The following is a 13,706-nucleotide window of genomic DNA, read 5'->3' on the forward strand; positions in this document are numbered from 1 at the left end:
TATTAGCACACCTGTTTCTATTGTTTTTGTAACCACCTGAGGGCTTGAGGGCTTCTTTCTACCCACTGCGAAAAGAAAGACTTCCCTGTTATAGTAGAAAAAGAGGTTGCGGTGAGCCGAGATCGCTCCATTGCACTCCAGCCTGGGTAACAAGAGTGAAACTCCGTCTCCAAAAAAAAAAAAAAAAGAAAGAAAAAGAGTTTAATAGATTGGAACTCTTGGAGGCAGGTTTCCCGTTTTATTCCCCTGCACAACATTTGGCATAGAACTGATAATCAGGGGCAATTTGTTGGGGGCAACAAAATCCAGTTCTCTACTGGGAAGTAAGCATGTGATGATGGCTTTATGGTTATGTGACAATTGTCCAGAGAGTACCCACTTTTGTGGATTTGGTTCAAACTGATGATCAAATGTGGCCATCACTTTGTGACCATCAAAGGTGTTGTGCAGCCCCTTTTTCTTCCATTATCCCCTCAGAGCCTTGTATAGCTTGAAGTAGGGCGATTTCTGAAGATCTTTGTATTTAATAACATAATCCCAGCATATCCTTTCAGTCAGAATTGTAATCTTCAAAAACTGTTCTCAGCATCGCACCCTAGTTTCAACTATGGGAGTGAGTGGGGAGAGAGATAGATTTTCAGGAAAAGTTGCTCCATGTGGTCCCATTCCCAGCTGTGCATGCTCACAAGGCTGAGCTGGGAGCCTGCAGGGAAGGTGACAGCAGCACTCACAGCCCCACTTCACTGGCAGCAAATGAGACTCCCAGGCTCCACCAATTCTCCCAGAAGCCATGGCCTGGGTGATTCTAATGCTCCTGTGTCAATCTTGGAAGACTAGTCACATTCGCCTCTCTCGACTCTCTCAGCATGCCTATTACCTAATGGAGCGGAGCCTTGTGCACACATGAAATGATGCGAGGGCTTGATGGACTCCAGAGGCAAGCTTGTAGGTCATTCGATTTTCTCTGTGACAAACACTCACTTATGCAGCTGGTGTTAAGGCTGTGTCTACTTTGGAAATGCCCAGGTCTTGGCTCCGGGCATTATGCACAGCTGGTGTCCTGTTGAAGTCTCAGCTGCCTGTGTATGCTATGCTGCTAACATCCTAGCCCCAGAACACCCCAAGGTTTCTGAATACCAAATATGGCACTGCCAGGAGGGAGGAAACACACCAAACGTGGCATGAGCTGTGCTGTCTTCAGTACGTTTACCAAGATTTTATAAAAGTGCATACTAGGCCAGGCACGGTGGCTCATGCCTGTAATCCCAGCACTTTGGGAGGCCAAGGTGGGTGGATCACAAGGTCAGGAGTTGAAGACCAGCCTGGCCAAGATAGTGAAACCCTGTCTCTACTAAAAATACAAAAATTAGCCATGCGTGGTGGCAGACACCTATAATTCCAGCTACTTGAGAGGCTGATGCAGAGAATTGTTTGAACCTGGGAGGCAGAGGTTATGGTGAACTGAGACAGCGTCACTGCACTCTCTGGGTGACAGAGAGAGACTCCAACTCAAAAAAAGAAAAAAAAAAGTGCCTATTAGCCCAGTGAGACATGTATAAGCACAGTTACTACAGCCTTGTCTGTATAGGCAAAGTTGCAAATGACCTTAATGATCAATAAGAGAATGGTAAGTAAACTGAGACGCAGGTGTAAGAAGGAACAGTATGCAACAATAAAGAAGACTGAGGTAGACGGAAAGATATTCACGATATATTAAGTTAAAGTAGAAATGTGGGTACAGTGTAGTGCTATTTATCTCAAAATAAAACTTTCACATCAAAGCCACTATTTTCTAAATGCAGATATATGTATGTAAATACATAGGAGTGGGTCTGTAAAGAATGTACCCCAAACTGGTAACTACAGAACTTCTCTAGATAAAAGGGGGACTCAGGAGAGGGTGGTTTAGGGAACTTTAGTGGTATTGCTTGATTTTTTTTTCAATAAGAATGTATATTTATAGGCTGTGTTATTAATACTAAAAAAGCACTAATAAAATATGACAAAGATTCTGTGAGAATGCACGTAGTATCTTTCCATCTTGTGTAATGACAGTCTGATTCACCTCCGTGTGGATCCAAAGCTTTGGAAGGTGATGCTTTAGAAATTTAAACTTCAGAGTATTCAGGCAAGCCCTTATTGTTTAGAATATATATTTATATGTATTTGGAGCCTATAAAAGGCCATTTGTACTTAAAAGTTTTCATATGAGATATGTATCTAAAATTTAGTTATTTTCACCTATCAGAATAACAATTGAGAAGATTAAAATGATCCAAGGAGAACAGGACATGTCAGAATAGACACATATATGATGTTGGCGAGAGTGGAGGTTGCTACCAACTTTTGAAAGGGCGTTTGTCATCTATCAAAATTGCAAATACTAGTCCCTTTGATCTAACGCTTCCACTACCAGGGATTTATCCTACGCAAGTGCACAAAAACATACGTTTAAAAACATTCATCAAAGCGTCATTTATAAGAGGAAAAGTTCAGAATTCTAAATATTCACGAATTTGGCTCAGGTCTCAAAAAATTAGTAGCAGTAGCATGGGTAACGAGGATGGATTTGAGGTAGTATGATTTAGGTTTAGTGACTTTCTGCAGTTGGATAGGGAAGAGGTAAGGATGGCTTGTGTAACCTGGGCAGCGGGGTGGATGGCGAAGGCATTAACTGAGATAGTATATGGCGTTTCTAGGATGAGCTGGCTGTGATATCTAGTCTAGTGCTTGTGTATGGAGAGCATAAATTAGCTGGGGGAGATCCCGGGGATGAAAATGGGGGTGGTTGTCAAGAAGAAGGGAATAAGGAGGAACAAGGATTTAAAAGGAGGTAAAAATGGGCTAGGTGTGGTGGCTCGTGCCTGTATTCCCAGCACTTTGGGAGGCCGAGGTGAGTGGATCACCTGAGGTAAGGGGTTTGACACCAGCCTGGCCAACATGGTGAAACTCCATCTCTACTAAAAATATAAAAATTAGCTGCGCGCAGTTGTGCATGCCTGTAATCCCAACTACTCAGGAGGCTGAGGCAGGAGAATCATGTGAACCTGGGAGGCAGAGGTTGCAGTGAGCCAAGATTGTGCCACTGAACTCCAATCTGGGAGACAGAACGAGACTCTGTCTCAAAAATAATAATAAATAAATAAATAATAAAAGGAAGTAAAATGGTGACCATAAAGAATTCTAAATTAAAAGGGTCGGCCAGACCTGCTTTATGTTACAAACCAGAATCCGGAGACTTCAGAAGTTACGTAATTGATGTGATTAAAGCTACAGAGTTTTAGGTGGTTGAAGCAGGATTTTAACTCAGTCTCATCTTATTGCAAAGCAATATTCATTAAGCCAAAATGCACCCGCTATCATAATGTGTGATTAGCAAGAAGATATCTTATGTGATGAGCCAATATAACAAAACATTTATGAAAAGTTAGAAATGACAAATACCAACATCTGACAACAAGTCCTTGGAATACGTACGCATCTGCAAATGGGAATAATAGTAGTATTATGTGTTTAAAACTGCAGATGTTAGTGTATGCCCAGGAGCCATATAAAAATAATCTTATTTAATCCTCGTCAAATTCTGTGAGGTGGGTAACTTCTAACCCCATTCTACAGATGAAGAAATGGAAACCCAGAGACTGAGTGACCTTCTATACTAATGCCTTAGAATTGGTAAGTGACAGAGCTCACATAAAAACTTATGCCTCAGGATTCTTCAGGATATTTTTCCGTGTGCCACCTTCTCTCCCTTTGGGGTAAGAGTACCTACCTGCCTGCCATAGAGGGTGCTTTCAATTTCACCTCAAAAATTCACAGGACTCAGACATCTGATGATTCTGGTGTGGATGGTCCAGAGATTACATTTTGAGAACCAATGTGTTTTGAGAATAATAAACCATAGCAGCCCTATAAAAATGTAATAATATTTATTTCTGTTTATCGTTATGAGATTTTTCTTGGAAGGAATAAGTCCATTTTAACTTTTTTTTTTTTTTTTTTTTGAGACAGAGTCTCACTCTGTCACCAGGCGCCAGGCTGGAGTGCAGTGGCACAATCTTGGCTCACTGCAACCTCCGCCTCCCGGGTTCAAGCAATCCTCCTGCCTCAGCTCCCTAGTAGCTGGGACCACAGGCATGTGCCACCATGCCCAGCTAATTTTTTTGTATTTTTAGTAGAGACGGGGTTTCACCATGTTGGCCAGGATGGTCTCGATCTCTTGACCTCATGATCTGCCCGCCTCGGCCTCCCAAAGTGCTGGGATTACAGGCATTTTAATTTTTTAAAACCTGAATAAGTAAACATTTGAGTGTATGTGTGTGTGTGTGTGTGTGTAACTACATCCGTGGGTGTAAGTGGATTTAGGTTCCCTATTCAGCCACATCAGGCTTGGCCAGCTGTCCGGATAGTTTCCACACCCATGCAGCTGGGTGGCTTTCTTAGGAACCACGTCAATCACAGATTTGCTTCCTTTTCATTTCCTAGGTGTCAACAATAAACGGCTTGGTGTCTGTGGCTGGATCCTGTTTTCCCTCTCCTTCCTCTTGGTGATCATGACCCTCCCCATCTCTATATGGGTGTGCTTGAAGGTAACACCCTGGGAAATAAACTGGGTTCTCTATATGAACTGACAATCATTAGGACTAAATGTTCTCCTTTAATCTCCTAGATCATTAAGGAGTATGAACGCGCTGTTGTTTTCCGTCTGGGACGCATCCAAGCTGACAAAGCCAAGGGACCAGGTATGAACGACGCCGTGGCTGCCCCTGACAAAGATCAGGAACACCTAATGCTACTGCCACCACCTTCACTATTTTTCCCGATGATGCCTATTGAGAGTCAAAGAAAACTTGCTGGAAGCTGGTCCTCTCGCCCTTCTGCGCAACAGAAGAATGCCCCCTCTTTATGCAAGTCAGTGGGAATGACCACCAGTTTGAGAGTTTGGAAATCTGGCCCTGCCTCCTAATTCTCCCTCTGAGAGAGTCAGTGAATGTGAGCAAAGGGTGGCTCTGGTTACAGTGGCTGAATGTCACTTATTACCAGGGCCACCAGGAGAATGTGGAAAGAATAAAGGGAGAAGGCCGGGTGCGGTGGCTCACGCCTGTAATCCCAGCACTTTGGGAGGCCGAGGCGGGTGGATCACGAGGTCAAGAGATCGAGACCATCCTGGTCAACATGGTGAAACCCCGTCTCTACTAAAAATACAAAAAATCAGCTGGGCATGGTGGCGCGTGCCTGTAATCCCAGCTACTCAGGAGGCTGAGGCAGGAGAATTGCCTGAACCCAGGAGGCAGAGGTTGCGGTGAGCCAAGATCGTGCCATTGCACTCCAGCCTGGGTAACAAGAGCGAAATTCCGTCTCAAAAAAAAAAAAAAAAAAAAAAAAAAAGAATAAAGGGAGAAAGTAAATGGCCAACGTACACCATTAAGTTACTCAAGGAGAGTTTACTGAGAGCTGGTGCTTGATGCTCACTCTTTGAAAAGGGCTAATGGCAAAGCAAAAGGTAATTTTCTCTCCTGGCAAGTAGACTCAGAGAAAGACAGAGCTGGAAGCCACTGTTCGCCTTTTGCCAAATCCTCTGGTTTTGAAAATAAAAAAAACATGAGGCCAACATAAGTTTGATGAGTTATCTAAGATTATCCTTATAGTTAGAAATAAAGATGAGCTTCCAGGCCTTCTAACATCTGGAATAATATAGTGTTTATTTCCATCCTTTCTTTACAACCTTGGAAAAGAAAATGTTCCAAATGGTCATGTTATAAATGAATGTGGGTTTTTTGTTTGTTTTATGCCAGGGGCCGGGGAGTATACCAAAACTATAAGGTATTAAAACTCCCTAGAAGTAAGATATTGATTTAATACTCATAACTTCTCTGGGCATATATCTAGTTGAACCATATGAAATTGCTAAATTTGTTTTGAATCCTAGACATGGCAATTTCATAGGATTAATCCTAATACTCTGGAAATGAGGGGCTATCCAAAACAGTGTCTTAGAAGGCACATGAAAAGCAATCATTGCTAGCTATATTTCTGTGATAACATTTGCTTTCTGCCCCGATTATGGCTTATTTGGATAAATTGTTCTCTCTGCAATTGGAAAGTCTCAGGGGCAGAAACTTTCCTAAGCACCACGATGCTCTATGTGCTTTGCCCTTGGCCATAAGCCATGGATCTGTTAATGAATAAAAAAGTATGGGAAACTTCAAGAGGAGAAGCTTGTGAAGTAGGCTTGGCCTCTTTTTTTTTTTTTTTTTTTTTTTTTGAGACAGAGTTATGCTCTGCCACAGAGGCTGGAGTGCAGTGGCACAATCTCGGCTCACTGCAACCTCTGCCTCCTGGGTTCAAGTGATTCTCCCACCTCAGCCTCCTGAGTAGCTGGTATTACAGGCACTCACCACCATGCCTGGCTAATTTTTGTATTTTCGTAGAGATGGTGTTTCACCATGTTGGCCAGGCTGGTCTTGAACTCCTGACCTCAGGTGATCTGCCCACCTCAGCCTGCCAAAGTGCTGAGATTACAGGCGTGAGCAGTCATTTCAAGTATAATCTTACTTGTCTAATTTTATAAAGGACCTAAGAAAAAGAAGGCCACAACTACTTATAGATGTTCTCATGAGTTTGGCAAAGCAAGAGTCATCCAACTGAGGTATCACAGCACAAGGCTAACTTCTTCCTGGCCGTGTTCCACCTGGTGGGGCTAAGATTACAAGTTACAATAAAATTGGATCTGAGAGAAGCAGAACAGCCAGAACTTTGAAACCTCTAGAGAAAAATATATCACTTTTAAATGAATTTTCCCCAAAGATTTTACTATTGCATGTCTCAGGATAACAACTCTCGTCATACGTGTCTCTTGGGTTAGTGAGTTACCTCAGAATGTCACAAGGACAAGAGGGAAACAAGCCAAATTGCTCATGGAAAACCTCTCCACTTTTATAAATTGTAAATTATTCTTGAATAATAGCTGCCACTTCATGAGCCTTCAGTACATACCTCGCGCTGTGTTTAGTACATTATTTCATTACCATGTTGAAGCATGCTTAAGCTTCACTACCAGCTGATATGTATTAGGTAACTGAACCATTAGGTGAATTTTTTCTGGTCACAAGGCTACTAGGTTTTAGGGCTGGAACTTAACTCTCTCTAGTTCTCAGGTCCATGATCCTAACCACTGTGACCTGGCACCAAAAATGGAAGTAAGGTTTAGAGGCCAAAAGAAAGAAAGCACCCTAGCGGCGCATTTTGCTGATACTGCCACCCCTCTATGTGATGTTCGGCCTTAAAACTGGTTTCTGCCATGAAAACAAAAACAAGAATGCAAAGCCTTCTTGATGAATGGAAATAGATTAGTGCCCCCAGCTTGCTGACATGCCTTGTGGTTCTAATCTTTGTAACTCTCAGAGTAAAGAAACAACATTCGCCAGGGTAATGTCAAGAGTTCCAAGGGTCCTCAAATGAGCCTTCTTACGACCATCCTGCCCTGACTCAGCCCCAACTTAATGCCTTACAAATAAGAAAGGAGTAGATGTGTTTACAATTGGGAAAATGGCACTGTACATGACTTAGATCATGGCTGCGGAGAAGCTATTAATTCTGGAATACATTGATTTAGGGAATGTGAGATCCTGGGAAGATTTTAGTTCAATTATCCTTCATTACTTTTTAAATTGACTGAGAATGTTGGCAGTCACTGATATTCAAAGCCAAGAGTCTATTACTTGAATCTATTATGTAAGTATCTTTATTATAAGGATATTACTTTCCAAAATATTTTATTTTTTTGGTGGAGTATTTTAGAGCAAATATAAAATATCATATCATGTCATTTTACTTGTAAACACTTTAGTCTGTATATCTAGCTGATAAGGACTTTATTAACATTAACACCATGCTGCTGTGGTCTGAGTATTTGTGTCCCTCCAAAATTGATAAGTTGAACCTAATCACCAATGTAATGATATTAGGTAGTGGGGCCCCTGGGAGGTAATTAGAGCATAAGGGAGTTGTCCTCACGAGTGGAATTAGTGCCCTTGTAAAGGAGGTCCCAGAGAGCTGCCTTGTCCCTCCCAGGACACCACATGACCATCTACAAACCTGGAAATAAGCCCTTATAAGACACTGCATCTATGAGCACCTTGATCTTGGACTTCCCAGGCTCCAGAACTGTATGAAATATACTTGTTGTTTACATGCCACCCAGTTTATGGTATTTTGTTACAGCAGCCTGAACAGACTTAAGACACATGCCGTTATCACAACCAGTACAATGAACAAGAACACCTTAATATCTGTTTTTGGTTTTTGTTTTTTGTTTATTTTGAGATGGAGTTTTGTTGTTGTCACCCAGGCTGAAGTGCAGTGGTGCAGTCTCAGCTCATCGCAACCTCCGCCTTCTGGGTTCAAGCGATTCTCCTGCCTCAGCCTCCCAAGTAACTGGGATTATAGGTGTGCAACCATGACCAGCTAATTTTTTTTTTTTGTATGTTTAATAGAGGTGGGGTTTCACCGTGTTGGCAGGTTGGTCTTGAACTCCTCACCTCAGGTGGTCCACCCGCAGTGGCTTCCCAAAATGCTGGGATTACAGTTTTGAGCCACCACGCCCTGCCTTAACATCTTTTTATATGCATTCTGTGTTCATTTTTCTCACTTGTCCCAAAGGTGCTTTCACCATTGGTCAGAATATTATTTTTAATTCATGTCAAATTAAACACTTGGATAGAAGTTGATCGTTTAAAAAAATGAAAATGAAAAAATAAATGTCAGGGATCTTTAGCTTCTTACCAAAAGACTACTTCCCAGGCAATTACTTCTTTATAGTCACTGACTTAGAGGAAGAAATCAATTTCCTCACAGTGACATGTGTTCATATTGAAGACCACCTGAGAAACATATATAGCCCCATGTAAACGATGCACCATATTGCTATGAGACTACTTGCAGTTATTGTCTACAGAGCAACATTTTAAACTGATTTTTTTTTTCTCATAGGTTTGATCCTGGTTCTGCCATGCATAGATGTGTTTGTCAAAGTTGACCTCCGAACAGTTACTTGCAACATTCCTCCACAAGAGGTAGTGCTGATTAGAGATATGTCACTTGAAACTAAACTTGTGTTTTCCCTATTGCATGGGCAATTACAATTTTATAGTACACTTTTAAACGACAGGAGGGAGGATGAGCTGAGTACCCCCAGAGACCTGCTTGAATTGTGCTTGGTGGCTCCTGAAACTACTAAGAATTTGTTTTGCCAAATGAGAATGAAGCCAAGAGCAAGGGGTGAATGGTTAGAAGACTTGGAATGGCTTGGTGTGAGAAAGCCTGACAGCAGAGATCTAGTCAGCAGGGAAGCTGGGATGGAGAATGACAGAGCCGAGACTTGGAAGAGATAGTCACTGTATGAAGGAGCTGAACCAATTCTGACAGAGGGCAGATGAAGGGCGGTGGCTGGTTTTGATACCACCCTCTCTATCACCTTCTCAGAAGAGTGTTTAGTAATATCTACATGAGTCACATTTGCGTTTGACTTTAAATCGTTTCTGTGTTTGGATGCAATAGAGGGAGCAGGAGGATAGAGGAGAGGCTGCACAGGGCCCACTTGTGTTTGTATTTTACATAAGTTTTTTTTTTTTTTGCCTTTTTTTTTTTTTTTTTGTTGGAGATGGAGTTTTATCCTTGTTGCCCAGACTGGAGGGCAGCAGTGCCATCTTGGCTCACTGCAACCTCTACCTCTTGGGTTCAAGCAATTCTCCTGCGTCAGCCTCCCAGGTTGCTGGGATTATAGGTGCCTGCCACCACGCCCAGCTAATTTTTATATTTTTAGTGGAGGCAGGGTTTCATTATGTTGGCCAAACTGGCCTCGAACTCCTGACCTCAGGTGATCTGCCCACTTTGACCTCTCAAAGTGCAGGGATTACAGGAGTGAGCCACCATGCCCAGCCCACGTGAGTCTTTTAATTCCTGAAGTACTGCAAGTAAATGATCGAAATAGTAACTCAGCAATAGGGAAGAGGAAGAGTTACTAATTATCATGTCACCTATTCATAACCAAAGTGATTCAGGTTGGAGGAAAAGAAATGGAGGACCTAGGATATGGGAGGCCAATGATGATAAGAAGACAGAAAATCAACAATTATATGTATATGTTAATTTTCTTCTCTCTGGTTCAAGAAACTCAACCAGGACCCAAAGATGATGTCTTCCTGTCACTCAGGAACTGCAGAATACTTGCTTTGAATTCAGCCCCAGGCCGGGCTTGGTGGCTCATGCCTGTAATCCCAGCACTTTGGGAGGCTGTGGTGGGAAGATCACTTGAGTTCAGGAGTTCAAGACCAGCCTGGCCAACATAGTGAACCCTCATCTCTACTAAAAATACAAAAATCAACCAGGTATAGTGGCAGGCACCTGTAGTCTCAGCCACTCAGGAGGCTGAGGCAGGTGGATGTTGCAGTGAGCAGATATTGAGCCATTGCAATCCAGCCTGGGTGACAGAGCAAGACTCTGTCTCAAAAAAAAAAAAAAAAAAAAAAAAAAAAAGAATTCAGCCCTCGTCAGGAAAGGCTGGGATGCTTAGTGACCTACAGCAGGGACTTTTCTGGCTCTGCTATGGACAGTTTTAGGTTCTTTTCCCATAGTATACCCAGAGATCGCTCATTTGCTCCAAAACCCTGTCACATTATTCAGAATAATGCTGAGCCTCTCCATAGAGCGAAATTGATTTTTCTTTACATGGTCTCTGGTGCCATCTATGTTTTCTAAGAAGCACTGCTTCATCAAGTCTGATAAAAACTGGAAACCAGAAAGAGTGCAGGTATCAGGGAAACAAGTGTTCTACCTCTGCTCAGAAGACTGAAGATAATAGAATGGCAGAAGGGCTGTACTGTTACATTTCACACGGAAGAGCCTGTTTTCAGCATGCCGAGTCAAGTGTTTATGCCTGTAGGATGTCAATCTTCTTGAAGAAGAAGTCACAGGGGTAGGTATGACGACAGCTTTAGAGGAATTCTGTATCGTCTAGGAAGATATTCTCTCCAAGCCAGGACAGGTTTTAGGTGATTGTAGCATGAGTTGTCGTTACTGCTCTCCTTTTGTGGAGGACGGCTCTTGGGCCGGCTGTCACTTTGTCGGTAGCGGTGAAAGTCATAAATAAGTAACGTTGCCCTGTTCTTGCTCTCCAGATCCTCACCAGAGACTCCGTGACTACTCAGGTGGATGGAGTTGTCTATTACAGAATCTACAGTGCTGTCTCGGCAGTGGCCAATGTCAATGATGTCCATCAAGCCACATTTCTGCTGGCTCAAACCACTCTGAGAAACGTCTTGGGGACACAGACCTTGTCCCAGATCTTGGCTGGACGAGAAGAGATTGCCCATAGCATCCAGGTAAAAACATGGAGAACTAAGAGACTGTATCTTTAACTCATTGATTTTAATTATTAGTGATCATTAAATATCAGCAGTTCAAAACAGCCCCCGCCACACGCATGCTTATACCCACTCACACACAGACAGCTGCTCTAGAGGTGAGCTTCAGTCGTGATTTCACTTACTTGCTACCACAAGAAATGTATTTAAATATCTGAGTGCAAGAAGGCAGTTTATCCATTTTATTTGGAATTTGAAATTATGAATTAACATTGTACAACTATAATCTTTTCTGAAGAAGTTAGAGATCAGATTTATTTTTAGTTTAAATGACTCCAGAAATGTAGCCATTTCTCTGGTTGCCTATATATTTAAATAAAGTGTGAAAGTTAAATTCATTTGAAACAGCATAGACCTGTCATCCCTAGAAATTCTTACGCCATGCCACCAATATCGCTAATAACATTAATAGTAATGATAATTATAATATCAAATGAAATGTAACAGCTATCGATCTCATCTCTTATACACACTAGTTTCCGGACAAGAATGCTTCTGTATTTTCTTAGATCAATTGCATTTGGATTCTGAGTTTTGTTTCTGTAAGTTAATTATATAAGGAAATTCAGCTTTAGTTCTTGGCCTCTCCTCTAGTCCCTAAGATAGAGGAAAGGTCCCAAGCTTTTATGCGGCAGTATGAGTTCTGCATGATAATTCTCCATAATGTTTGTATGTGCCTCATGAATTTAACAACTCAAAGGTATCCCATCTACAGCCAGGTCACTGACTTCTTGTGAGGTCTCATTACCTCTCAGTGTCCTGCAGGGATCACAGAAAGGCAAGGGAGGGATCACTTGCTATTTGGTAGCAGAGATCTCTGCCCCCACCCTTTCAGGGGTGCTATCCTCCTGATCCTCTCATTTCTCAAGACATTCATCTTCTCCAGGATGACCAGCAAAATATCTTCAATGGTTTTAAAGCTTTTACAAAAGACAAGAGTATCTTTGACTTTAAGCTGCTTCTGCTTTGAAAAATATGCCTTGCTTCTTCTTTAAAGCTGGCCATAGGGCAGAAGTTAAACAGAGCGAGGTAAATAGTCTCTTGAAAAGGACCCAATCATAATACGCATTGAGTCATTGCTAGGTACTGAGAGATATCTTGTATGTATTGCCTCCAAATCTAATAACAGTCCTGAAAGAAAACATTTTATAGGTAAGAAAACTGAGAACCAGATAAGTTGAGGAACTGTCCCAGTGATTCACAAATGCACATGGCAGAGCCAATGCAAAATCCAGGTCTGTCGGAGAAACCCATGCGTTGCTGCCTGCTTGAAACCAGTGACAAGGAAATCTGGGATATTTACTCAAATCCAGAGGGATCTCATATACTTCCTTGGGAATGATTTTGGGGTAGATCCTGCTGATAGACACCCACTAAAAGATCTGCCAGGTTAAATTCCTGAATTCTTAATGATATTCACTTTACATTCCAGAAAATGATCAATAGGAATATAAACTCTTATTCTCTTCCGAAATTGTCTCACTCCAAATGCTGTAAATGCAAAAGAAAGAAAGAAAAATTTATCTTGCAAGTATGAAACATTTTAGAAATGTACATCATATCACCTGTCCTCTTTGGAAACAGACTTTACTTGATGATGCCACTGAGCTGTGGGGGATCCGGGTGGCCCGAGTGGAAATCAAAGATGTTCGGATTCCTGTGCAGTTGCAGAGATCCATGGCCGCTGAGGCTGAGGCCACCCGGGAGGCCAGAGCCAAGGTAAGGGCTGTGCAGTCACACATGGAGAGAGAGCTGCCTCGTGTTGGGGTCAACAAGGATAGGACTTGAACAGAAGATTGGGTCTCTCAATTATTTCCATAAGAAAGGGGTTTCTTTTCACAGTCTTACTGAGCTATTTCCCTGAATTAAAAGGTAACAAGCAGCTTACTGTACCTTAAGGAAGTTTGGTAGCAGGTCCTGGGTTAAGAAGCTGCTCAGTAACATACTGAGCAACTTAGCCAAGCAGGTCCCAATTCTAACCACGTATCAGTGTTCCCTGGGAAGAATTTAACAAAACAAAACAAAATACCAGTTTCCAAGCCTTACTTCAAACCCAGGCTTGAAGCAGTCTCGAGTGGACTAAGAAATCTATATTTTCATAAAGCTGGTGACTTAGATGTAGCCAACATGGAGCCTGTTTTTTGCACATTATTGTTCGAGTATATTTAAATGTTGCTGGAATAAAAGGGGGCAATTGAATACAATCCAGGTAGGAATTACAACACGTGAGCGCACGCAGGTAGAAATTACAACACGTGAGCGCACCCAGGTAGGAATTACAAC

At 42.1% G+C, this 13,706-nt stretch overlaps 1 protein-coding gene across 1 annotated transcript; it reads left to right on the forward strand.

Annotated features, from left to right (window-relative positions):
• Positions 1-2,772: 2,772 nt before the first annotated feature.
• Positions 2,773-13,211, forward strand: LOC116546809 (stomatin-like protein 3). Its single transcript, XM_032272963.1, has 6 exons — positions 2,773-2,833; positions 4,444-4,589; positions 4,670-4,742; positions 8,992-9,074; positions 11,178-11,381; positions 13,008-13,211. The coding sequence occupies exons 1-6, from the start codon at positions 2,773-2,775 to the stop codon at positions 13,209-13,211; spliced, it is 771 nt and encodes a 256-aa protein (XP_032128854.1).
• Positions 13,212-13,706: the final 495 nt, after the last annotated feature.

Source organism: Sapajus apella, unplaced genomic scaffold, assembly GCF_009761245.1.
Source record: "Sapajus apella isolate SASKATOON/1434 unplaced genomic scaffold, GSC_monkey_1.0 scaffold1434, whole genome shotgun sequence".
Lineage (NCBI taxonomy): Eukaryota > Metazoa > Chordata > Mammalia > Primates > Cebidae > Sapajus > Sapajus apella.